This window comes from Cygnus atratus, chromosome 9 (genome assembly GCF_013377495.2).
Source record: "Cygnus atratus isolate AKBS03 ecotype Queensland, Australia chromosome 9, CAtr_DNAZoo_HiC_assembly, whole genome shotgun sequence".
Lineage (NCBI taxonomy): Eukaryota > Metazoa > Chordata > Aves > Anseriformes > Anatidae > Cygnus > Cygnus atratus.
The window spans coordinates 14,308,381-14,335,023 of NC_066370.1; the positions used below are offsets into that span (position 1 = coordinate 14,308,381).

At 46.4% G+C, this 26,643-nt stretch overlaps 1 protein-coding gene across 1 annotated transcript in view; it reads left to right on the forward strand.

The window, feature by feature from the left end:
- The window catches only part of MB21D2 (Mab-21 domain containing 2), a 56,911-nt gene extending 32,314 nt beyond the window's left edge, over positions 1 to 24,597 (forward strand). The window contains exon 2 of the mRNA XM_035545052.2: positions 20,929 to 24,597. Within this exon, the coding sequence (XP_035400945.1) occupies positions 20,929 to 22,193 (1,265 nt within the window). The 3' untranslated portion in view covers positions 22,194 to 24,597. The remainder of the gene's footprint in view (positions 1 to 20,928) is intronic.
- Positions 24,598 to 26,643: the final 2,046 nt, after the last annotated feature.

Consider the following 26,643-nt stretch of genomic DNA (forward strand, 5'->3'; position numbering starts at 1 on the left):
TGACTTGTACCTGACTCTGAGAGAAATCTCTTGGATATCGGTAGAGCTATTTTGGGACTGCTGCTTGCTTCTCATACCGAGGAAGGGGGTTGGTATCTGCCCGCACACATGCATGAGCAGGGATAATTGGTCATGTAAAGAAGGGCCAGAGGTATCTCTTGAAAGTGATCTGTTGAGTGCTGGGGATGCAAACACCACATCCTTTTCAGCTCTTCATTTCTACTGCCACCCCTCTGGATCTTTGAGCCTTGAGAACATGCTGATGTTTGCCTGATTGTCATTTTGCTTGTTCAGCCCAACGCAATTAACTTTGTTCTTAAAGGGTGAAGAATATTCAGTTCCTCCAGGGCTTGTGGCTGGGAGAGACAAGCTTCCTGAAGGCTATACATTCACCAAAAAATGACAAAATAAATAAATAAATAGATAAACTGAAAATCCTAAGTTAAGCCTGAGAAGAGGCTAGTTGTAATGTGTTTTGTTTGTTAAATAAACCTAACTTTGTGGTTTGGGATTGGCTTGTCGGAGGCCCTGAAGCGGATTTTCCCCTACTGTCAAAGTTTGCGGCCTTCATCTGCAGCTGAAACTCAGCACACCACTAACGGCTAGGATAATTCTGCCTTCTGGCTGGCATCTGCTGATTACTTTTGGTTGGCCTCCCTATCTCATTTCTTTCTGAATGATTTTCTCCAGGGCTTTTTTTGAGCAGAGAGGGCCAAGCCGTGGTGTGAGCTGTGGATTCCAAACTCTCATTTTGTTGCATTTCCCAGGATTAGAAAGGTATGGGCCCGTTCCTGCTCTGGGGACAATCCAACTGGCTCTGTGGTTCTGAACCAGCTGTCTGGTGTCTGTCTTGGCACTGAGTCTGGCTTAAGTCCCGTGCCGGTGCTGCCTGCCCACGTCGTATGTTGCCTAGGTGTGCAAGACGCTGACCTCCTGTGTGTTCACATGGAGACAGGGGTTTGTGGGGCCATTCCAGCAAGAGTGCAAGGAGTGGCTTGTGCTGAGGGTAGGACAAGCTCACAAACATATTTCTGCTCCATTCTCCTTTGTTTCTCCAGTGAAGTCTCCTCCTTATCCTGATACCTGTTTCACAGAAAGATCCACAGCTATTTCACATCAGTCCTGAGGACACTGCGTAGCAGTTGGAAGAGAAGGAAATTCGGTCAACTTCAGATGGACTTCTTTAATTCTCTCTCCCCACATCCTTGGATCCAGGCCATACTCTTTTGGGATTTCCCCCTGGCAAACAGCTTTGGCAAAGTGCTCCAGGCTGGGTTCCAGCTTGTTCGCCTTTATCCCATGTGTGTTGGGGCAGCCAAGCCTGGTAGCCAAGCCAAGCCTAGGCTTCTGGTATTGCTGGACAGGATCCCAGTTCTGTCCATCCACATGGGCACTACCTCTCTTGTGTGCAAAAGCGAGGGAAGAGGAAGCTATGCACGTGTCCTTCAGTGCTTTACAAAAGGGAAACGGTTGCCCGTGCTGCTCACGGCTGAACATTTAGCCTTTCAGTCATGGGAGCATCCTATTCAGCTCCCTTGTTTTAAACAGCTGATAAACACAGCTGTTACAAAAACATTTGACCATTTTCCATCTGAACAGAGTAACTCACAAAACTGCTTTGCCTCAGTTTCCGTTGGAAAGGAAAAATAACAAGACTTGACATTTCTTTTCTGGAACAGAGCACTCAAGTTGTTTTAAAAGCATTTTGCATATTTTCTATTTCCTATACCCAGCTATCTGAAATATTTTTAGATTCTTCCCTTTGTGAATAATTTCAGAGGTTTTTGGCCTTTGTTTCAACTCCAAAAGAAGTCAAATTTTCGGAATGTTTAAATCCTGCTCATAATGTATTCATCATCTGTACAGCTCTGTGGATTTGTTTGATATTTATTTAACATAGAGAAGCACAATTTTTACCTTTCATTTCCAATTTATTTCTAAGACCCACCGTTTCACTAGAGTCACATTTCTGAAGTTCCTTTCTCCACACTGAGGTTTCTTTATCCCTCCACTGAGCACTAATTCTTCTGAGGCCTCCATTGGCTTACCAATGGAGATAGTAGCTTTGGGGGATGGTTGTGAACCCATTTTCCCAGGTTGTCACTTGAGTTGATGTGTCACCATGTTTTCACCATGGTGCTGAGAAGATAGCAGGTCTTAGGGTGATGACTTGTAGAGTTTATACAATTTGGCAGGGATCCTAAGTTCACGTTACTGGGAGGGAAGTGTGAAGGTGTAGCAACTGGTCTTTCCTAAAAGAAAAAAAAAATCAAATTTTCTTGTACTCCTTGATTTGCTCCTGTAGGCTGAATTCAGCCCTTGGACTTCAATAAATATATCCAGTAAAAAGTATTTAACAATTTATCTGCTAATACTTTCTTCTTCTTTAGTAGAGGTTTCTTCAAGGAAGACCTTGCCATGTGAAGAATTGGTGCTAAATTGCAGCTACCAGACAATGAGAGGCTTAACTGCCTAACTCTGTATGATGGTGGGAGACTGAGCAAAAAATTGATGTAAGAAAGAAATTCTCAGCTTCACAAACTGAGTTCTTTGATGAATTTTGTTCATCACCATCCACTGAATTTTCAGGCTTGCTTTATCTCAAGAATGGAGCTATAAACATTGGTACTTCCCTCCTCATTCATGGCTGGCATAGAGCAAATAATTAATTATGGAGTCTTAAATCACTACTTGAAACTGTAACATCAGATTATCATTCCCTGCACAGGCCCGCTGTCTCTGATTTTCATGTCTTACCAATTGCTATTTTTACATGTTTTATATGGAAGAGGCTGCACCAAATAAAGCTACGTGTTGTAGTAAGTGCTTGTGGACTTTAAAATGGCTCCCTCTCTGTTGTGTGCCTTATAACCTGAATTCCCAGCTCAGCTTTTTCCTTATGCCAGGAAATGTCTCCTACCTTTGAAACTCCTCTCAAGAGATAAAAGATTAGCTTTATGCTGTCAGGAGCTGTCATTTCAGACAATTAGAAATGCGTCAGCTGACTCCTGGTGGTTTTGCAGATATCTTCCTTCCCTGTGACTGCTTCGTTTCTGCCTGTTTTTGAAGGTTACATTTGGGTAACTCTCCCCAGTTGCCCACGTGTGTTCTTTGTTTCTGGCTGCTGTTTTCTGGCTGCTTTTTCACTGTTTGTTAAGCTTTTGGTAGCTAGTGATGCTGCTGTGAGGTGGCTTTATTTGCAGTTAGAGGGCTAGAAGTGGCAAATGGGACTTCCATTGCTCCCTCCTAGCTAACCCAGCCTCTGAAGGTGGGAACATAGAAGAGGAAATAGAAAGTGGTATTGCTGAAGGCAGGCAAATGAGAAAGCAGTTTTTATTGCCCTGAAGATCTGTTCTCTGCTAGGACTGGGAGCAAACATGCAGGAGCTAGAGAATTGAATGTTCTTTGCATACCCTTTGGCTATGTCTTTCATTAGGAAGCGCCTGCCAACTGTCTGCTGAGCACTAATCCCTACCTGTCTGGTCCTGTGCTCTCTCCAAATGGGTGCTCCTGTTTAGATCTATTTCTAAGTTAAATATTGCCACCTGTAGGATGCAAGGCCCTAGACAGTTCCCAGAGGAAAGACAGTCTGTGTCAGCTAAAGGCTGGGATCTGTTTCTTTGCATTCTGGAGTGTGGGAGAGCGAGAGGGAGGCTGAGCCATGGCAGCCAGGAGGGGCACAGGCCTGTTTGGTGACCTCTGCAGTTGCCTCCAAAGCATCCTGTATGTGTGTGAAATTACAATCTCCAGGGTTTGGCTCAGCTGCCAACTCCTTTTTGGCTTTCTCTTCCATCTCTTCCAACTGCAATTGAGCTAGCAGGCAGTTAACCTCAGTGTTCTACCTCGGAGATGTGCTACCCTTGACAATAACAGAGTTTCTACCAAACTGTTGTTTGAAAGGTGTCTCCTTGACAACTAAGTTTCTTGGCAGGGATCCGTTATCACTGGATGGAAGCTAAACAGAGAGCCTGGAAGGTAACCAAATGCCAGGAGCTGGCCTGTCTGCTATTTCAGACATCTTCAGTGGCACAGGCAGAGGAGGGTCTGCCTGCATCCAGAAATAGCAAGGCAGGGAGCCTCTTGGCTCCCTGCGTGCACCTAGACACGTGGAAAGACAGACGAGTGATCGCAAGGAGCCTTGTGTCCAAAACATCCTTTTGTCACAGCCTCTCAGACCTTTGGAGGAGCCCTTTGTAAGGGCGTCTGAAGGACGGGAGAGCAGGGACTGGGCGCTGGGGCTGAATGCCTATGCCCGCTGCATCAGCTGCGTGCTGAAAAAGGCCAGGACTTGGCCAGATGGAGTAACGGGGAAGGGAGGCTGGGGAGCCTGGCCTTGTGCCAGCCCGTGGAGCCGGGTGGGCAGATCAAAGAACGGAGCTGGAGGGGGTCACAGGAGTATAATCCCCAAGCAGTGCTGAAGGCTGCAGCTGTTGGCGTCAGAGCGTGGCATTACAGAGGTTTGCTGCTCCCGTGCTGTGGTGTCAGCAGGAGTCTGCCAGCCCTGAGAGCTGAGTCAAGTCGGGTGCTGATGGTCTTCTCCCCTTCCTTTAGTCAGTGGCCCGGGGGATGTGCTGGGGTGTTCAGCTGAAGGTGGAGGAGCCTAGGAGGTGTGCAGAGGCCTGCATGCACTGCATCACTCCTCCCCAGAGAAGGAAGCTGTCTGTCCTGGGAGGCATATGCAAGGCTCTTGCCATCCCTAGGGCTGCAGACAGATCCCCTTTTGGTGTGTTTTCCCAGGGCATCACTGCCCCAGGGAATGATAACTATCAATGATATTCCTTCTGCCCCTTTTCTAGCAGTGCCACCTCTCTGCCCAGTGAGTTTTACTTTGCCATTGTTTTACCAAGTAAATGTGTAGAGAGAGCTGATGCCTGCCATCCAAGGGAAACCTCACAGGGAAGAGCAGTGAGCTGGTTTGCTAAACCTGAGGCACTCAGAAGCTGTAAGTTTGACTCTAAAAATAAAAGCTCCTGATGTATTTTTACTTCTGTTCTGTTTTCTTCAGCTTTTTTTAATCTTTCTGAGCTTCATCTCCTTCAGGGTATTTTTGGTTATTTGCAGCTGTGATGGATGGAAATTGCTCATTTTTTCCATAAATTTAAGTTGAGACTTTTGCACAGTCTTATGACTTCAGAAACTGGGGTCTTCAGCAAAAGGACAGATGCAGAAGGCTGGTAGGAATTGGTAACATGACCAAATGCTGAGTGTTGAAAACTTGTCAAGCACCTCCAGCATGTCTTTGCTTAGTGACAGGACCCAAACACAATGCACACGCATATTGATGGCTCAAGATTTGAAATCTCTGGGACGCACAGGTCTGTAGGTGTCCGGTAGGTTAGTACGTGGAGGTGGTGGATAAGAATGGGTCTTCTGTGTCATAGCCAGAAACGGTTTGAAGCAGAACATAATGATGATTATTGCCCAACTGCCAGGGGCCGTTGATAGCTACCGTCATAAAAGTTCAGATGTTTCTCTTTTTTCCCCTTTGTTCACTGGAAAGTTTGAGATCTGGCTTGAACTCTGCCAGCAGTTCTGTGTGAACCAACTGGGGATGCGCTGGAGCAGGCAGATCAAATGGTTGCGAAGGGTGTGAATAAGCCCTGGGAAAGAGCAAGCAGGCGGTTTGTTTAATGTTTGCTTCCTTGTGTTTGTGTGAGTCACAGAGCTGGCGGTGGTCCTGCTTTCACCTCGCAGGGAGCAGAAGTAAGGGTGTAAGAGCCCCACGCTAATTTGCTGAAAATAGCTGAGAGCCAGGCTCTCCAGATACTCACAAGAGATTGCAACTCCTCCATCTATCGATTCTTTTTCTTCCCCCCTTCATCTTAACAGCTTTTAAAAGACAGTAAAACGGGAAGAAAATGCGTGCAACACACAGCGTGCAGCTTTCTGTCCCAGCCCTTGCCTTGGATGGCTTGTGTGTGTGCGTGTGTGACCTCGCAGTGTGTGCACGAGGACTGCAGGGCGTTGAGTGGGATCAGTATTGGGGAGGCAGGCAGTTGCAGCAACAGAGAGGAGGTAAAAATGCCTTCCCTATTATTCTGGAGACTGCTGGCATGCCCTGCTGCTGTCGCAGCAGCAGAGGGGCAGGCTCTCCACCATCACACACCAACTCTGCCCAGAGTATTCAAGGGCCAAGGTGATTTGTACCTGAGCTGGTGCAATTCTGGTGCAGTTGTGGCGTGCTCCTGTCTTTCTCCAGTGCAGGGGGCAAAATACCAGTTGGGTGCCATGCAGTGTTGCCAGCTCATAATTGCAGTTTTTGTTTCTGTTTTTAATCAAGAGTGATATTAAATTTTATGCTCTCATTAAAGCTTCAATTTCTGGAGTCAGTAGATGATGCTGTGAGAATCCCAGTTTTATTTTTCTGAGGAAGGAAGTCTGGAAACGCGGTTTGGCAGCTTGTAGCCTGGAGGCAAAGGTAGCAACAAACCCCGAGTTTCTTGTGTGTTTCTATGGGCCAGGTTCATACCTGAGCTCCTCTTACAGGCTTTGAACACAATAGTTGGTAGAGCTGCCTCTGATCTAGCTGGCTGCACGTTGGGAAAAGCAGGATGAGCGCCTCTGCTTGCAGGGAACACAGGGCTTGCGTGATGGCCATGGATTCAGGTCAGCTCAGCTGAGCGGGGGGGATGAGAGCGGCTGCTGTCCCTTAAGCTGCTGACATGGGGAATGCAGCTGTGGTCTGGGGGCTCGCTAAACCAGAGCTGTTTACATGCCGAGCATCTCAAGTGGGCAAGAGTCAGCCATCACCCAGCATTTGTCCTTCACGCAATCAAGTGATTGCTCTTCCGCAGTGCGGGCTCCCCTGAAGCCTGATTCCTGTATTTCCTCCTTGCCTTAAGCGATCTTTGCTTCACTTGTTTCCACATTTATTTCTTCTCTTACACAAGCTCTGGTCTCAGGCTTGTGAGCTGAAATACTCTTCCGAGTTGCCACAATTTTGCTTTAAACCCAGAGTTCAACAATTGCTCCTCAGGGAATCTGCAGGTTCTGGGGCTATGTGAGGGCTCAGTTCGCTCTTGCCATTTCATTTGCATCTTCTGGTTCCTCTGCTACTTGGCAGTTGTGTGCCTGCCCTCAGGGACCTTTAACGTCCCTGCCACCCTGACCTCCCAAACAAGAGTATTTCCTCCTGTCGGCTGTGAACTGCTCCTTCTACCCAGCCTCCTAGCAGTGAGTGATCTGCCCCTTCTGCCCTGGAGCATCAGTGAACCCATGGCAAGCTGTCCAGGTGTTATGTTCCAGTACCATGGGTTCTGGACCTTGAAATGGGCTTGTTGTGTAGGTCACCTGTGGTAATGTTTGCCTTGAGCCAGCAGGAGAGAGATACCAGCAGCATCTCCCATGAGAGCCTCTGAGCAGTGGTTCTAGATTGGGGAGCATCCTGGGGTACGTGGAGAAACATGTTGGTGTCACCCACGAAGGTTTCTGCTGCTTAAACCTGACATGTGGGTGTACCAATAGCTGTGTAAATGCAGCTTCAGAAGGGTTTGTAGGAGACCCGAGTTTATTTAGTTCAGAAATTTTATAGACTGGTCTTAAACATACAAATGCTGCTTTACAAGGACAATGTTGTTTTTTTTCTTAATGCTTCCCCTTCCTCTCCACCATCTCTGGGAAGGCTCTCAATTTATTGCCTTGAAACAGCTCCAAAATCCCAGTGCTGCTCCTCAAATACATAGTGTGGATGTATGCGCGTTCGTAGATGACCCCGTCTGTATTTAATTTAGAGTGCTCCTAGATTACTTTTGTTGTATTCGCTCTGCTCTGAGGATGAGAATAAATAAGGGAAACTGACTAGTTAAGTGCTGGTCTCATCTTTCAGTGTTTAGTCAGAATCATCCAAGGGATCTCTTCCTTAAAATGAAGTACCTGCTGGCATCGAACGTACGAGCTGTGCCTCTGCATGGGTGCTCGCTGTGAGTTTGCTTGTTTTTCAGTGGAGAAATAGAAAATCTAAATGTTGAACTACATTTACCTGTGATTCATTTGGAGCAGTGCTTTTTCCGTAACTTATTAAAATGCATTAGCAATAAATTGTTAACAGTGCTTCTATAACCAGCCATTGTTCTGCTTTGAAGCCACAGTGCACATTGCCGGCTCTGTTATGCTGCTGCTAAAGCGGCACAAATACTCAGAGAAATGGCACAAAAGGCTCCCTGTACAGATGGCTTGGGAAGAAGGCTGGCCTTTCCCTTCAGTCCTCATAGGCTGGAAATCTGGCATTAAATAGGATTTGTGGACAGGTTTGCTGTCCGTCTTCTGGCTTATCCGTGCTTAGACTTGCATCCTGCTCCCACCCCATGCGCTGTGTGCTACCAGAGGACTTCTACCATACAGTGGATGAAAATTGTATACCAAGTGTGGTTTGGTAGGAGATAGCCTGGTACTATAGGTCTCATCTTCTCCCTTGTAGTGATAATTGTGTCAGAGCTGGCTTTCTCTTCATTTTAAACCCTAGCAGGTGGCAGGGAAAGATGTTTGTGTGCCTTCATGTGGCTTCCTCCCTTGCCCATGCTGCAGTGTGAAAACTATCGCCTTTTGTTTTTCACTGATTCTTTTTCTCTCTGCTCAAATCCCAGAGGCGTGCTGAGCTCTGCAGCCCGGGCACACTGATGCGTTTGTGCCATCTATTGACGGAAGAGGTGATTGCATGTCCCGATTTTCCTGGATTTTTTTTTTTTTTATTTACAACTCCTGTGGGGATTTCATACATAGAACAAGAATGAATGTGTCAATACTAAGGGGGAATGTTTCCTGTCTTATTGTTAAGGTGGCTGGATAACTAGTCTGAATGGGGATTTGAACCTCGATGTTATTCTCTCAAGAGGCAGCAGCAAAGCAGGATGTCTCAGTAAAGCAAAGAGATGTTTATTAGCATCGTGATTTCATAAGCCATCTTTTTGCCAAGGGGTAGAATAGTGTTTCTTTCTCAAACCCAAAGCTCTGTGGGATAGTTTTTGCTTACTCAGAATATAATTTTGGGCAGGAAGTTGTGGTTTAGCAGCTAATTCTACTTTACAGGGTCCTTCTAGAAGATGCTTCTGTCTGTAGGCAGGGAATACCAGTGCCATATCTGAGCGCAAGCAAACATTGCCTCTTCGGGAATTGGCATGCTTTTGCCCTCTTGTAGGCTATGCCTGTGGGTAAAGATTGGCTGATGTCTGAGCGTAGCTTGGAGATGCCCCAAGCTCTATTCAGTATGAGACCTTCCATCCCTGGTGAAGAAGCAAATCTGAAATGTTTTTTTTTTTTGCCTAATGACAGTGCTCCTCCTGGTGGGTGTTTTGTGAGGCAGGGAGAGCAGAGCAGTGTGTGTTTGAGTAGAAGAGATTACATAATTGAGGTCTGGAGGTGTCCAGAGGACAGCAGGTATCTGGAGATGTATACAAAATCCCAGGATGAGAACAGCAAGGAAGCAAATCCCCCATTATTCCTTGCCAGGCAAGACTTTAGCCTCCTTTTCTTTCCTGCACATGGGCCTGTTTGTGCTCTAGTGCTCTTTGTAGCCCCAATGCTGTGGCAAAGCTCTCCATCTGCCCGTCGGGGTGACATGTTGGGGCTGCACACGCAGAGCAGGACCGGTGATTAGTGAGTGGAACTGCCTGTCACAGCAGCGTCTTTCCCATCCAGAAGGCCAGTACAGCTCAGTGTATGGCTTGAGTTTTGTTGCTCATTGGCTTCAGCTAAAAATCAGTATTTCTCTCTTTCTGCCTCTGCCAGGCTCTTCCCCAAATGCAGCCAGGAACACATAAGTAGGATTATGCTCAGATGTCTTCGGGGCATGAGCTGTACATCAGCTTTGTCTGACTTCAGGAACGAACATCCTTGTTATAGGGCCATCCCACATCCACATGTTCCTGCTTCAACCGTGTGCAATTAATTATATTAACTGTTAGCAAATTTAGGTCTATAATCTTCTTTGTTTGTCCATTAATCATGGGGCGAGGGGCCAGCTGTCAGTGGGAAAATAGGGAGGACACTAGCAGTTGTTGCTTTCTTTGTAGCAGGGCTGTGTTCTGACAACATTCGCTCCTGTTGTGCTGACTGGGAAGTGTTTTCATACAAAGAATGGCAAGGCCCTGCAGGAGCTGAACGTCCATGGGGAAATTTTGTAAATTGTTTTCACAACAACATCTATAAAATATAAGTGAGTTTTCTGATTACTGATTTCATGTGAAAGTTCTGCATCCTCCATGTGCCTGCTTCTTCTAAGCCTAACTTCTCTTTATCAGCACTTGTCAACAAAGCTTTTCAGCATTTTTCATTATTGCTACAGAAATATTAGGGAATTTCATAGAATCATAGAATGGTGTGGGTTGGAAGTCCTGTAAGGATCGTCTAATTCCAACCCTGTTCCATGGGCAGGGACACCTCCCACCAGCCCAGCTTGCCCAAATCCCATCCAGCCTGGCCTCGAGCACCTCCTGCTCCATGAGGTGTTCTGCATAACTTTCTGACAATTCTCTGGACCCAAATCTTGCTTATGTCCACACTCCACTAGTTTCTTAGATGAGAAAGGACTTCAGAGAGAATGTCTTTGTGGAACATATTTTGTGAATTGTCTATGTGATCAGCAACAATTTTGCTTTCCCTTCTGTCCGTCACTTCACAATTTAACTGTCGTCCTGGTGAGCTGGGAGATCAGCAGGCCTGCTCTAACTAAATGCCTCTGTGAGGCTCTGTTTCACACCAGGTGAGCATGAAGAGGCTTTGTGACAGATGTGGGGCTGGTATCCTGGAATTTCTCCCAAGTGAGCAGAGTAGGCAAAACTGAGTGAGAGTTCTGTGCAAAGGACCGTGAGTGCCTCACGCCTGGACTGGCACTAGCATTCCAAATCCTGTTCCTGGTAGCAGAGCACTGCTCCAAAACCACATCCCTTGTCTCACCGCAGATGTTTGCGGGGCGTCAGGTAGCTGTGAGCGCTGCCAGCCCTTGCCAGAGCTCCCCCTGCTCCTCCTCCCCACCAAACACTTCACGCCTGGCAGAGGAAGGAAGGGCCACCTGGCTACGTGACTTCTCACTGCTGCTTTCTTGAATCGCAGTGCTCTGCACCTTTGGAGTCCTGTGCCAGACGGTGACAATTTTGCGCATGCATTCATTCAAGGTGGCCCAGGTTCTGCTGTGTTGTAGCAGAGATTGTTTTGCTCTCTTGCTGAAATTGTCCCAGCTCTCTGCTTCCTGGCCTCTGCCTGTGCTGCGGGGATAAGAGATCCTTGACAGCTGCTAGGGCTGAGGGCTTGGCACTCGATGGAGCTGGAATCCACACAGTGCTTCCTGCTATGCTCTTTAGCAGATAACAGTGCTCAGTCGCACATAAGCGACTCTAAAATCTGAGAATTTAGGGACTGACAGTCACTGTTAGAAAAAAGATCATCCATTCCCTTCCTTCTGCTTGCTTTTGTGGGCTGTCAAATGCAACCACTGCAAGATGAGGCTGGGGCAGGAGGGTAGGAGCAATGGGACGTGTGCAAGCAGGTTTGGAAAGCTAAGGTTTTCCTCTGTCTGTCTCGCATGGAAAGGGAGGAGGAATGCCCCTGCAATTTCTGCCAAGTGTTCCCACACACTTCAGGGGAGCTGCTATGTTTTCTGCTAGCAGAAGATCTGGCCTATAACGTCTTCCTCTGGCAATGTGTATGCATGAATGTCAAAACCAAGCAGCAATTTTCTTTCGTGCAGCTGATGCTGTACTTGGGGCCTTAACAAATAAATTCTGTATAGATATTTTAGTCGATCAGGTTCCACGTGGCTTTGGCAATGTTCTCTGTGGTGAGTGGGAAATTGGTTAGTACTGCGGGGAAGCTTGCTGTCAGCTTCATGGTGTCAGGCAGCACGGTAGTGTTTAAGCCGTTTTGAATTCAGCACTTTCTGACCAAGTATTTGCATTCCCTGCCTTGTGTTGCTAGTCTAATCTGTGCTGATCTGCAGGGACAAAGCAGACTGGTTTGTAGTTCTGGCATTGGGTGGCTCAGATGTGTTTGGCCTGTTTGTCTTGGCTTGTCCCAGTTTTTGGATATGGGATCTGTCAGAGGGGCCAGGCCAGGGATGTATGCACAGAGTCCAATGAATTCTAGGGGATGGGGAGAGGATTTGCATCATGTCTTCTCCACCAGATGCCTCAGAAGGGCTTCTGAAGACACGTGCTTTCCTTTGGCATTTAGAGAAAGGAGCTTTCCTGTGTCCAGAGCTCTTTTGAGAGTTGGTTGGTTTCTTGGAATCATCCTTTGTTCCCCCTTTTCTAACCTATCCCATGGTATAATTAAAAAAAAAAAAAGCTAAACAGATTTTAGTCATAGGCAGATGAAGAGGTTGATAGTGACTGAATGGGATGCCATTCTGATCATGTCATTGACCCCAGGAGCCATGCGTGATGGATTTCAGGACACAATCCAGAACAGCAAATTGAATTACAATTGTGGTTATCCGTCAGCTTTCTTATGGCTTCCTGTAGCCATATACACCCCACAAGGAAGTTTTCCTGTATAATTTAGTGACAGTTTTTCCAGTCAAGGACAAACGTGCTGCTCTGCAACAAGGCAGAGCTGTTATTACAGAACAGGCAGGCACTGAGGATGGGCAGTGTATGTTCAGGCCCAGTTCGTAAGGAATAGTGCTGTGATTTGCTCGGGCTGTGACTTGTCTTTGCACCTGGTCCACAGGAACAGAAAACTGGCTGGTGGTTAGGCAGCTGGGGAGAAAATTCCCAGTGTGCTAGATAACTGCAGGCAGGAAGCCTGCCAGGAACAGCTCGCAGTGCATTTATGATGAAGGCTCTTGCGTTACTTACAGGACGTGAGGGTGTGCTGACATTCCTCTGGGCATAGCTCACGGCCGGCACCGGCACCTGAAGTGTTGTAGCATCTGAGCCCTGTCAGGACAGGCAAATGGAGAGTAGGCAGGAACTAAGAACAGAAAGCCATCCCAGAGGGGCCCAAAGTGCTTTTGCAACCTTGGAGTCACGTTCTGCCCATCACATACACGTGCCCATCCGACTGACTTGCAGCACGAGGAGTTCCTGGGTTGGGAAGGGAAGGGAAGGGCTTTGCTCTCCTTCTGCTCACTGCTGGAGTGCTGCCACATCGTCTGTGAGAGGCATCTAGCGCTGAGTAGCCAGGTCTGGATGGGAGCTTGAAGGAGGATCAGGGCTTTTTTCTCCTGTGCAGTCTCCAAAGCCTTCCCCTGTCCTGCTTGCAGTTATTTTGCAGTGTCATAGGTGCCCTTTGTAAAGTGGTGAGATCAGTGTTGGCTTCTCCAGGTGGAATATCCTGAAGGTGAGATGAAATTCTGGGGAGAACTCCATTGCATTGAACAACCTGGCAGTGGAGTGGAACTACTTTAGCAGCTAGGGCTGTTGAGGTATTTTCCAGAGGGCTGTGAAGACATCCACAGAGAAGTCACTTTTTGTGCAACATGCAGGGTTGGCCACCTCATTTCACGTAGGGCCCAGCAATCCCAGGGGTCACAGTCAGGCGTACAAAGCCTAAATAAGCTAGCTTTCCCAGTGTGGAGAAAAGTTGACTGGCTGTGCCTTGTAAAACTCATGAGTGATCTGTGGAAGGTGCTGCGGTTAGGTGAGTTTCTCCATTTCCTACCACACCAGCAAAAGGAAATGCTTTCTGGCACCATGGACCTTGTGAGGCAGTGCTGCAAGGCACTGACTCTGCTGAAAGCATGAATGATTTAGAAAGCAGCGAGACATTCCCAGATAAGTCTGTCAGGGCTGTTAAAGACAAAGCTGTAAATACTTCCTCTAGTTTGGGAAAACCCAAATCCTTTCTTTCCCATTTTTCTTCTGCTTGTCAGCTGCTCTCAGTCACCATCACACATATTCTTCAGACCCTAAAACAATTATTTCACCTGCACTTCATATTCTTTGCTAGGCTTTCAGACACTCTGATTGCAGTTTGGCTAATGTAACTCAGTTGTAAGTCCATTGGATAAGCCAACTGGCAGGCAGGAAACCCAACATATTTTTTTTTCTTTTCTATTTTTCTTCCTTTTCTTTTTTTTTCCTTTTCTTTTTTTTTCTTTTCCTCTTTTTTTCTTTTCTCTTTACTTTTCTCTTTTTAAAATTTTTCTCTTTTTTTTCTTTCTTTTCATTTTTCTCTCTCCTTCCTTCCCCCCTCCCCAATGCACTATGAAATACCCCTTTGCATTGGCATACAGAATTTCAGCTAGCTGGGTGACTTCCACTAGTGCACATGGGAGCCAAAAAAAAAAAAAAAAACACAAAAAGTGGGACACTATTTTTAAGATTGTTTTTAAATGAGACTTTGGAAAAAGAAGCTGGTTTCTTTTAGAAGGGGGTGCTGGGCCCCTGCAGTGTGTTCTGTCACTGTATCACAAGATTTCTAAAAGGAGCAAAATCAGTAGGACACTGGTGTATCAGCCTGCAAAGAGCAGCTTCCCTCGCTCGCCTCCCATGTTTGACTAAATGGTATCACACGGTGCAGTCTCCCCGCTCCCCTCCCACCCCTTGCCTGCTTCCGCCAAGAGTCATCTCACAAAGTGCTTCGTAACTCAAGACACTGCTAAAGAGCTGACTCCTTCAGTTCTACGTAACAGCAACTCGTGCTACTCATAAATAGATTTGCAATTAGCAGGAGAAACAGAAGAATCGGTGCAAGCCAGCTGCACCAGAGTTAGCCTCTCATCCCTGTCTTAAAGAAGCCCCTCACATTCAGCACGCGTCACTTGGGCATAGCTGGGAGACCTCTGCAGGGAGCTTGCCTTTGAACAATGTTCTTTTTCTACAGGATCTGCTGTTTGCAAGAGAATTGTCCAGAAACTGCAGAGTGCCTATCTAGTGTCTTTACTAAAAATGACAAAAGCTTTTTGGTTTTGACTAGCTTGGGGTTTCATAGGATTCCTTTCGGCAGTCAAGGTTAAGAATTTGCTGGCCGAAGTGAGGGATCCTGAGATTTATCATGAGTGTACAAATTGGTTCTCTGCTGGTAACATCTGGTGTGCGTTCAATGCTGTCTGAGCAGTTCCAAGAACTTTTGGAGCATCCTGGAGGTCAAAATTCTTTAGCTTTTGGTGCTAAGGAGGGCAGTGGTTTTATACAGAAGAAAAAAGACAGACCCAAGGTTAAGCATCGAACTGGGTACAACTGGGATGGACTCGAGAGCCCTGATTCCGCTGGGTCCTTTGGACAGATTAACCAGGGTAAAGAAGGGAGGCAAAGTGGTGTATGTGGGTGATTCCTAGCCCTTCCTGTAGAAGAGTTCATTATACAAGGATGATCCGTTTTACATGGCTGCTTCCTAGGCTGCCAGGGGATGAGGGTGGCAGGCACCCAGCATAGTGTTGTTTGGCCACCCTAGTGGAAGGAATGGACCCTACCCCTGCTTTTGACAGCTGGTAAGTCAGCTCCTGCCAACAGGTGGGCTCAGCTATTCTTCCCAATAAAGCATAGCTAGTTTCCCTGTTAGATATTTCTGCATGTCTCAGAAAACACGCCTGGAGCTGGGGCATGCAGTTCTACAGAGCAGGCTTCTGTGCATGGGACTCTCGCTGCAAGTGCTGAACAACTGAGGGCAAATGAGATCTGTTGAATCAAAACTGCTTCCAGCATTTCTGTCTCCTCAGAAATGTGGTTCCTTCCTGGAACCCCTCTGGAGAGCTTCCTGGTGTGGGAGTTCACTTGTCCCTGGCACCTTGGATGGGTCTACCCTGGGTGGCTCTACAGGAGAATGTAAACATAGAGCCCTGTTGATGTCAGGGGGGATTTAGGCTGATTTCTTTTGAGGGGGAGGTAGCTATGTTTCTTCCCAGGTGTTGGGGGTGCAGTTGCAGTAGTCTGATACTCTCTTTCTTTCTCTTTCAATACGATCGCTAAAAAATGTTGCTTAAGACAATAGGCAGGTCTGCGCAATGCTGGCTGCAAGTAACAGGAGACTTCTGTTAGAGCGCAGGCTAATGGTTTGGAGAGGGCAGGCTTTAAAGGCAAGGTCAACCAATGATTAGTGCCAAAACACCACATCATTGCTATTGATTGAGGAAATGAGCATCCGACTCCCTTGCTTTGTGGAAATCAAGTTACCTGCAAAGTAAAACAGAGCTGGGGCAAGAACATATCGGTGAGAATACCAGCTTGGGTGTTGGTTTTCACAAGAGTTCACAAGAGTCACTGTTTTAATTCTGTAGGCTTTTTCCTGGTGTGTGTGAAAGAAAGGAGCTGGGTGAAGGATGCTGCCAGTTTTGTCCAGTCCTCCCTTCCCAGCCCTCTGTCAATGTACGCGTGTTAAGTATGTAAAGCATCTGAGTATCAAAGTTCCTCCGATCCCTCACGGGCTGCACCCTGTCCCTGGGCTGAATCCACAGCGCTTTGTGCCTGAGTGTGGTTGGACAGGGGACCCACTGGCTTCTTCCCAACTCCGGTGCGGGGCCTAAGGGCGTGAACTGGGCATGTTTGTTCTGTGCTGCAGCTGTTTGTAACAGCTGGCGTTGTGCAGAACTTCTCAGATCAGATTAGATGGCAAAGTCCAGAGGTGAGCAGAGAAAGCTTGGCAATGAGGAGCGGCAGCTGGCTACCATCGCTTTTACTTGCTCAATTCCCTTGTGCAGCTGCCTGCGGGCTGCAGCCCCTTGCCGTTAACCTGGGGTCCTTCTTGGTATCTTTCTGGTTTAGTAGCCTCTTGTTGCTTCCTGTGCTGTTGATGTATAGAACACACCTGTGGTCTGAAGAATTTGAAGATGGTATGTGAGGGACCACGTTAGCTTCCTGAGCAAGCTTGCAAACACCTCCTCTCCTGGCATAGAAAGCCTGCAAGGACAGGGATGTTACAGTAACTCTGGGTCCCCACAGCTTGCAGGGAGCACCACAGGCTGTGCAGGAGGAAAGCGGAGGCTGTGCACTGTTTGGGCTGTCTCCTCCCCAGCAGGCTGATGCGGAATGTGAGCAAGATGTCTGCAACTGCAGGCACTTGGGTGTAAGGTGGAGCAGGGAGCAGTGCAGAGTTAGTGCCTGGGTCAGGCTCGGCTCCCAGAAGCACTCCTGTGATATGTTTCTGCTGCATGCGAGGTTCTGAAAGATCCTCTTTTGTGGAGCCTTTCTGAGCACCCCAGTGCTTTTTTGACCTCTCAATTTCACATGCAGCAGAAGTGTCCCTTAATTCAGTGACTGCCCTGGACATCTCCGCACTCAGTTTGATGAGACTAGGTCAGGCTAACATAGTGGTATTTTCTGCTCACATTTTCTTTTAATGGTAACAGCTGCATATATAAGGCCTCAGGAAGGAAGGCATCAAGAAGGAACCCAAAATAAGGAAATGCATATGTTAGAAATAAGTTTTTGTGTAATTTTTTCTTGTGGTCAGTTTCTTCTAAAACAGGTCTGTAAGTTCCTCCTTATTTACACAAAACTGGTCGTGAAATAGCAGCAGATCCCAGCACACACTGTGAAGACTGTGAAATCAGTTCATCTGAAATTCTGTAGTGGCTGGAGAACATCTTTGAATTGCTTTTTTTTTTCTTTTTTTTTTTTTCTTTTAATGGACAGAACAGTCTCTGTGTCATGTGCATCAGAGTCCCAGTTCATTCAAGGATGTATCCCAAATCTAGTTGTTATGTAAAATTAAAATCTCTTTTCTCTGTCCTTTTTTTTTCTTCTCCTTGTATTTCAGTACTTGGAGTAAAAATAAATCCTATTTTCCTGCCACTGAAGGAACAGCAAAGAAATGAAAACCTCTCTAGACCTCATTTGCTCACCTGCACCACTCTGAATTGACTGCTTAGAAAACTAACCAGCGAGCCTGGCCTACAGTTTCTCCTTCTTATTTTGTCATATTCTCTGCTTTCCTCATGCTTGTAAGCCTAGTTACTCAGTTACTTGTTATGATGCTGAGTTTTGTATCTTGGGAAGGTCTTAAACTGGTTACACGACTAAGAAAACAGCTTCTTTAAGGCACTTCAGACAGAAGTGGTAACTGAACACAGATCTCTTAGCGAGATGCCAGCTTTGCCAAACAACCTTTTCAAAAGAACATTATGCAAGGTATGGTTGCAAATTGTTTTCCCTAGTAGCAGCAAGAGTCTTCTTAAATAGCTATGAACCTCCTCTGATGCCATGAGAGCTGGTGCTTCTGCTAAGATAAAAATCCTGTGTTTGACCCTACAAGTTCTGGGTTCAGTCCTTACAGACAACTCCATTGGGCTTCTACAACTTCCCCAAGGTTATCTGTAACCCCTCCTGGCTGCTCATGGTACGAAGATAGGAAGATGAGAATCCCAATGGCTCTCTGGTGCTCTTATCTTAAGTACTTGGGTCAAGTACCAATCTTGATTACTTTTCTCTATACTTGCACTTGCATGCTTGCTGAGCTGGAGTACCTGCTTCTGCTGTGCATACACATGGTTCTTGCAGCTTGCTTTTGGGTTGTTGGAACTTGGGATGAAAGCTTTGTGCCAGGGTAGTGTATGCCATGCAGTGCTGGCTAACGGGATTCCTTGAAATCCTTTCACATATCAAATAGATTTGTGAGTAAGGGGGTCAGTCTGAACATACAGCAAACCCCAAAAGTCTTACTGAATCCTGATTTTGGCTGTCCCAGCTATTTATAGAACACTCTATGCTTATTCTAAATATATTTTCCTCAAAGGGACCTCATGTCAACCCCTTGTTCCGCCCCTTTAATTGGATCAGCGATGCTGCCGTGACCTGTTAGCAGAAATTCCTTCTCTACCTCTGTGGCAGAGCTGCAGATGTTCCTGGTCAAGGCCTTGAAGGGGAAAATTTGTGACAGGCATGGCTCAAGGATTTGGATTTAAACTCTGCAGCCATCCAGGTAGAGAGGTTTTGATGATGTATTGGATCATTTCCTGTAGCCATTGCCTGATTATTTTTTTATGTTCCTCCTTTGTTGGTAGGTCTAGAGTTCTGGAGAGAGAAAAGCAAGTGACTTACTGGCAGTGTACTGCACCTTTCCCTTTCAGGAGTCTTCAGCCTTGCAAACTGGACTTAATGAAGAGCACAACAAACATCCTCTCTCTAGAGGAAGTGTGAAGAGCGTTCTGTGGGCAGAAAGCATTTCCTATTGCAAGGATGTTTGAAATTGGTGTTCTCCTTTTCTTTCTCTCCTATAGGGAAGAGAAGTGTCTCTTCTGTGGGAGTGTCTGCGTGACAGTGCTTGGACAGCTGTGGCTCTAACTCTGTGGGATAGTTCTTACTAAAATGTTTTCCACTCACCAGGAGTAGAAGCCTCTTCTCTGCTACCTGGCATTTTGCAGCCCCTCTGGCAGTAGAGCCAGCTGCCCAGGCTTTGTCCAGTGCAAGCTCTGCTTTGTGCCAATGAAGTCAGGGGCACTGTAAGCTGGCGTTAGAATTGACATTGCAGGAGTGGCTCCTGCTCTTTTGTGGCTTTGGAGGTAGATCATACGTGTCCTGGAGCTTCATTATTGTTTTCCCAGCAGATGACCTTGGGGCGTTTAAAAAGGCAAGACTTCAGTCTCACTTGCTGTTGATTGAATGAGGTCAGTTCATCAGCCTTATTGTTTCTGAATAAGAACGGAGGATCTCTTCTGGTCACGGAGAGCAACTCATCCTAGCATAGATTCCCCAGTGGAGAATCTCTACCTTTCAGAAAATTATATGATCTTTTTCAGTCAGAGGTTCTGACTGTAACATAGGATAGAAGTTCTGATGCAAAGGGGACACTACAGAACTTCACAGGACGTTTTTCATCCCTCAAATTAAAATATATATATATATTTAGAAAAAATGCATCCTTTATTGAATTTTGTAGGTTTGAACAGTTTATACTATAGGATGGTCATGTCTTGTCTGTCTCGCTCAGGAACATCTGCAGATCTGTGTGGTGAGTGCCACAGACCACAGTCCTGAGTGAAAAATTCTGGATCAGTGTAGAGGCAGGACGGGCCATTGGGACACCACAAATCCTGAATAGCTGTGCTGCCCCACAGTAAGGGTTGGTGCTGACTTGTATGCTTGGAAAAAAGCAACAGCTCCCTGTCCTTGTGATGTGATTGACCCAGCCTCCACCCTCTGGGTCCCAAACACAACTTGCGACTGGGGTATACAGCACCGAGGATCGATGAGGGTCTAAAGTAGTGCACTGCTTGCACTGGTTCAACGTTAGGGTTTGGAAGCTGTGTCAGTACTGTCTCCAGAAGTCATATTGATTTAGGTACCCTTTAGAAATCCCAGTCATCTGGGTGCAAGGAAGGAGTGACTGCCACTTACTTGGCCTGCGCAAGGCTTTGTGCTCCATAGGGTAATGTCATTCGCTGTGTATCTTAGCCTTAGAAAATGTCTTTGAGGTTGACAGAAGCTTTTCTTGGTTATTATCCTTTAAGGATGAATGGGGCAGCATGTGGCAGCATGTGGCAAGATCACAAAATGGGATTAGCTCAGGTCTTAGCAGGAAAAGTTTCTTAGCACTCCTCCAGAGCTATTTCCTTCTCTTGCAGCCTCTGGAGCTGCATGAAATGAAAAGGGTTATGCCCTTACCTGCCTGGCAGGAAAATCATCCCAGTTCATGGCAGAAAATGAACTGGGTCCGGTGCTCTTGGAAGCAATAAAACAGGTAAAGTATATTTTACAAGGAATTTCACATGGAGCATTGGACAGGAACGCGAAATATTGCCACAAGATGTTTTCCCTTCTGAATTTATTCCTCAAAACGGTGTTGCTGTGTTTTTACAGAGGCTTTTGCTTTTTTCCATTGCTCCTGATATGATGTTTAGGATGGACTTCAGCCATTCCCAGGAGTGCAGGATGGCCCTGCCTTGAGTTGGGTGGACTAAAAGTTGGCCTGATGTACGTTTGTGTCGCATTAACAGTGATAGATACCCCTGGTGGGGTTATTCTCCTGCTGAGCATGGGGTGGGTTTTAGTCCTATTTAAATCCTGTATCCCAAATCTGTTTGCCTTCTCATGGAAGGATTCCTCTTTCTCTCTTTTGCAGGCATGGTTCAGAAACTTGACCAGAAGCTGCCTGTAGCCAATGAGTACCTGCTGCTCTCAGGCGGTGTGCGGGAAGGTGTAGTGGACATTGACCTTGATGAGCTGAATGTGTATGCCCGAGGCACAGACTATGACATGGACTTCACCCTGCTTGTGCCCGCGCTGAAGCTGCATGACCGCAACCAACCAGTCACGCTGGACATGCGCCACTCAGCGTTGTGCCACTCCTGGCTGAGCCTGCGGCTCTTTGACGAGGGAACCATCAGCAAATGGAAGGACTGCTGCACGATCGTGGACCATATCAACGGAGCTACCAATTACTTCTTCTCCCCAACGAAAGTCGCAGACTGGTTCTATGACTCCATTAGCATTGTCCTCTCTGAGATCCAGAAAAAGCCTCAGCGAGGGATGCCAAAGGTGGAGAAGGTAGAAAAGAATGGGACTATCATATCCATCATTTTGGGAGTGGGCAGCAGCCGCATGCTGTACGACATTGTTCCTGTGGTGTCCTTCAAAGGCTGGCCAGCTGTGGCCCAGAGCTGGCTGATGGAGAACCACTTCTGGGATGGGAAGATCACAGAGGAGGAAGTCATAAGTGGATTTTACTTAGTGCCTGCATGTTCCTACAAGGGGAAGAAGGACAATGAATGGAGGCTGTCATTTGCCAGAAGTGAAGTGCAGCTGAAGAAGTGCATCTCCAGCAGCCTCATGCAAGCCTATCAGGCCTGCAAAGCTATCATCATCAAGTTGCTGTCCCGCCCCAAAGCCATCAGTCCATATCACTTGCGGAGCATGATGCTGTGGGCGTGTGACAGGCTACCGGCCAATTACTTGGCCCAGGAGGATTACGCCGCCCACTTCCTCCTGGGTCTCATTGATGACCTCCAGCACTGCTTGGTCAACAAGATGTGCCCTAACTACTTCATCCCCCAGTGCAACATGCTGGAGCACCTCTCTGAAGAAACCGTCATGCTGCACGCGCGGAAGCTGTCCTCGGTCCGCTCAGACCCTGCCGAACACCTTCGAACTGCCATCGAGCACGTCAAAGCAGCCAACCGGCTCACGCTAGAGCTGCAGCGGCGAGGCAGCACCACCAGCATCCCCTCCCCGCAGTCAGATGGAGGGGACCCCAACCAGCCCGATGACCGACTAGCCAAAAAGTTGCAGCAGCTAGTGACTGAGAACCCAGGGAAGTCCATCTCTGTCTTCATTAACCCAGATGATGTCACAAGGCCCCACTTCCGAATCGACGACAAATTTTTCTGAGCTTTCATCAATGTTTCTTGGGATTTTTTCTTTTGTTTCATTTTTTAAAAACAAAACAGTGAGCAGTTTTTTTCAGTTGGTTTTCCTTGATGACTTAGACTCTTGTTTTTTACATATCCAGCGTAGATTGGATCTGTTGAGAACAATCTGAATAAATTATAATTCCTGGTTCTGCAGGACAGTGCAGATTTTGAAACAGTATATTAGTATTTCATATGCTGCTTTGATTTTTTTTCACGCACCCATCCCCGTTGTCTGTGAGTAGTTTCTAAAGGAGGACAGGCACCATAAACACATATACCAGTGTTATATAGAATTTTTTTCAAGCTTCCATAATTAATAGACACTGTTGGGCCCCCAGAAGGGAGCACTCACCTTCCACTCCTTAGGAAATTCACGTTTTTTTTTCCTTGAGCTTCCATGACCCTAAAGAAATGAGAGAGACTCTGGGTTGGAAAGCACTCCTGGTAATTTGATGAGGCCAAATCTACTGGGCTGAAGCCCAGTTCATCTGTTTTCACATTTCTCACGCTAGGGGAGGAAGTTGACTTTAGAGATGTTGATGCTTTTGGGGGGAAGAGTTGTTTCTGTTTTGATCTACTTTTTGAATGTAATTGTTCATAATTGGACCCTGTACAGTCCAGAGGGTTGTTTCTGCTGCTTTTCCATGTGGAATAAGGTTATGGAATGTTAGTTTTAGTGTGTGTAATTATTCAAAGCCTTATTTAAATTCTATTAAAGAACATACCATTATAAATGTTAATTGCACTAATGAAATCTCTGCCATTACCTCAGCCCCACTGTTTATGTTTCTTTCATGAATTAGCATCTGTTATTAGGTACCAGTTGCTTGAGGCCCTTTGGGTCTCATGGTTTCAGGTGATTTCTTGATTGTCTTTTGTAAAAGACTTCCTTGTTAGCCCTGCTATGTTTGAGAAGTCAGATTTTTGCATTGGCATATTTCTTTGGATGCGTATTGTGTGTTGCAGTGCATATTGCATTGATATGTATTGCATGTTGTTGAAACAGATTTGCCATTAGATAAGGACTTAATGCTAAAGCAGTGGTGTGTGCAAACTGAATCAGCCAGACCTCGAGCAAAGGAGCTACCTTGCTTCTCTGATGCATGCATTAGGCCTGATCCCTTACGGCAGTTACTAGTCCCGTGACTCCTGTGGACTTTTCTGACTTACCCTGGGACATACGAGATCTTACCTTGGTCTCGTGTCTACAGAAGTTGTTTGCACATAAACTTGTAGTGCAACACTAACAAGGGTTAGTCTGAGCCAAAAAAAAATTCCAAGGATAATAACCATACCAAGGATAATAATTCCAAGCATAAAAATAATTCCAAGGATTCCAAGTTCAAGGATAGAGTGGCTTTTTGTGGCTGGCTGGCCAGTGACTGATATTTAGGCCTTAAATCAGCAATTTGGGCTTACTGATTTTCCCAGAGAAGCTGTTCTGATCCAAACTTGATGCATGTTTTAAAATGTCATTATTAGAGCAGGTTGAAGTATTTTTTAAATATGTGGCAGACAAATGAGGAGCGTATCTAGTAAATTCTAACAGATAAAAATTGTGTGTGAAAAATGTGTCACTTCTTTTGCCCAGCCTGTCCAGTAAAGAAACCAGGCTGGTGGAGCAACACACCAGCAGCTTTGGAAACTGCATTGCTTTATTAGATAGCAGGGAGGTTTCAATACCGTATCTAGTGCCCAGGTCACAACTTAAAATTAATTTTTGGCTCCTCCATCTCTTGGGCATGCTTGAAAAGTTTATCTCATTGCTGCAGCCAAGATTTTCACATTTACCTGAATCCACTGGTACACACGAGCATGAAGAAGCTCTCAGGAGCTGTCGGCTAGATGGATGTTCGATGAGGATTTAACCTTAAAGCGCAATCGGCTGGTGATGGTGAGCCCCGGTGCAGCTGCAGTTATGGCCGGGGAAGGATGTGAATTGACTTCAGTGGAAGCAGAACTGGGTCCTACCAGCGCGGCTACTGCCAAAGATGAGTCTCTGTAAACCTGTGTAGCCTGCCAGCGGGGGCAAAGAACCATCTGGGAATCCTCTCCAGAAGTGCTTCGAAAATGCAGATTCATTGAAACCGTCTTTTCCCCTGTCTCCAGGACTTCTTTCTGTCTGTTGGGAAAAGAGGCTGGGCTCCAGGATGCAATTCCCCATCGCCACGTGAGAGATCTGCTCAGCAGAAAGCCCTCCGGCAGGCAGGGTGCTTTCCCAGGAGCCCCAGCGCCTGTGCCGCTGCTCCTGCGTTGCGCAGGAACACAGCTCTCAGCCTTCCTCATGCCACTTCAGCGTCCCGATGACCAGTGGTTTGGCTAGCCCACGTCAAGCTCTGGTGTGTGCTCCTTTCTTTTCAGTTTTAATTAAAAAACATGTTAAAAAGTATCCATCTTTGTCTTCATGCGTTATGAGGAAAAGGTGTGTGTGGTTTTTTTTGTGGGGGGAGTGTAGACTTGGCCTTTTACCAGACTGGAAAGCAGTTTTCCAGGTAGGTCTGGGGAAGCATTGTATCATCTGCCTGGGTTGTCTGTCTTCCTAGGAGGCAGAATCCTAATCTCCAGGTGCTTTTGATTCGCAGCCTAGTATTTGCTCCTTTCCACAAACTTACGGCTCTACTTAATGAAGAACGTTGTCAGCCCAGGGAGGCATTGTGTGCTCTGTCTGTCAGACAGAGGCTCAGTTTGCTCCCTCTCCTACTCCCTTCTTGCCTCCTAGTACACATCAGGGCAGACTTGCAAAATGTATAGGTCTCTGTGTGGGATTTAGAGCACTCAGGCAGTTTAGATAGCAAAGACCTATTATTCTTCACTACCTCCTGCAAGTTTCGAGGGGACTGCAGTGCTTTTCCTATTTGGGGAGTTCTTGAAAGTGCTTCGCACAAGCGTTTTAGAGCACTCCATCCCACTGGGCATCCTGGCTGTGGTCCTACTCCTGGAACAAGCTTTTGCCTTTGCTGTTTCCATAGGGCTTCTGGCCAGTAGCACGATGGGAGAAACAGCTCATTTGACTGGTTCCAGTTGTCACTTCGGGGAGACTGTCTGTGCAAGGCTATATACCTGAGCTGCTGGCAGAAGCACCAGCTTGGCAGGGAGTACTCAGAGCATAGGGAGACAACAGAGAGCCCAAGAGTTTTGTGAAAGGCTGCAATCTCTGTTCCTTCGAGCATGCTATGTGAAGCCTCAGTCACTTCTGGCTGGCTGTGATAAATCAGTTTCTTCATGTTTTCCACTACTCCCGCCTGCAGAAATGTCAGTGCTGTAACTAGAAAGCTACAGCTGGGCATCAGTCACTCATTGCAGGAGGTTCAGCAATATACTGGTAATTTAACCATCCACTAGGCGAAGAAAGAGCTATTCTTTGAAGGTCTGCCTTTCCTATTTTCCTCCTGTCACTGTGAGAAATAGCTCTAATTTTGATTTAAATTCTTGGGCTTTCCCTGACTGCTTTGTTCCAGCGGGGAGCAACCTTGCTCTGGCAGCCACGGCAGTTCTGGTCTTGGCAGGGGCACCTGAGCTCTGCACCCTTCTGCATTTGGTGTCCTTATGGAGGATGATAGTACATTGCGAGGCAGACTTGTGTCTGCTACAAAAAGACAGGTCAGTAACTGAAGCCCAAAAGTTGGGACTGGAGGGTCGTGGGACAGATTTCAAATCCCATTCAAGTCCACTGGGACTTGAAAATGTGCTTGAAACTGAGTGTGTATTCTTTGCAGGATCAACTTGATTGTGATCAGGTGAAAAGTAAGCAGACATCTGTCATCTTTTATTAACCTATGCGTAATGCAAGCAACCGTGCATAGTGCAAGTGAATGTGGCAGAGGGAAAGGGAAGATAGACTTTGCTAATGATTATTTCTTCAATTTTTGTTAGCATGTGCATAGCTGTAACCTAGAATTGATTAAATAAAATAAATAAAAAAAAAACATCCCTTTTCGCAGGTTCAGCACAGGATACATTTTGCCACTTGGTTTTGTATTAAAGCGAGTGCATTTGACAGGTCACTGGGCAAGTGAGTGCAGTGATGTTCAGATTCTCCTGGCACTGCTTGGTGATTAGAAATATTCAGCATGCAAATAGCTTGTTCAACTTCAGCAAGTACATCATCTCCCTCCTGCCAGCTTGCTTGGGGTGAGCTAATGGACTTTTAACATTATACAGCTTAGAGAGTTACTGTCTCTAATAGCTCCTGATTAAGCTCTCCAGAAAGGAAAATAACCATCATGGGGCAAAGGCTAAACAAGGGGGGCAGAGTGTGGAGGGGGTAAGGGTGCAAAATATATATATGTATATATAGCAGAAGGTTGCTGGTCTCTTGCTGTCATGTTTTGTATTTAGGGAAATTCAGCTTTGTATTTAGCACATTTTGAGAACTGTCTGTCAAATGGATCCCAATTTATTTCCTCTGAATGCTTTTAGAATAGTGA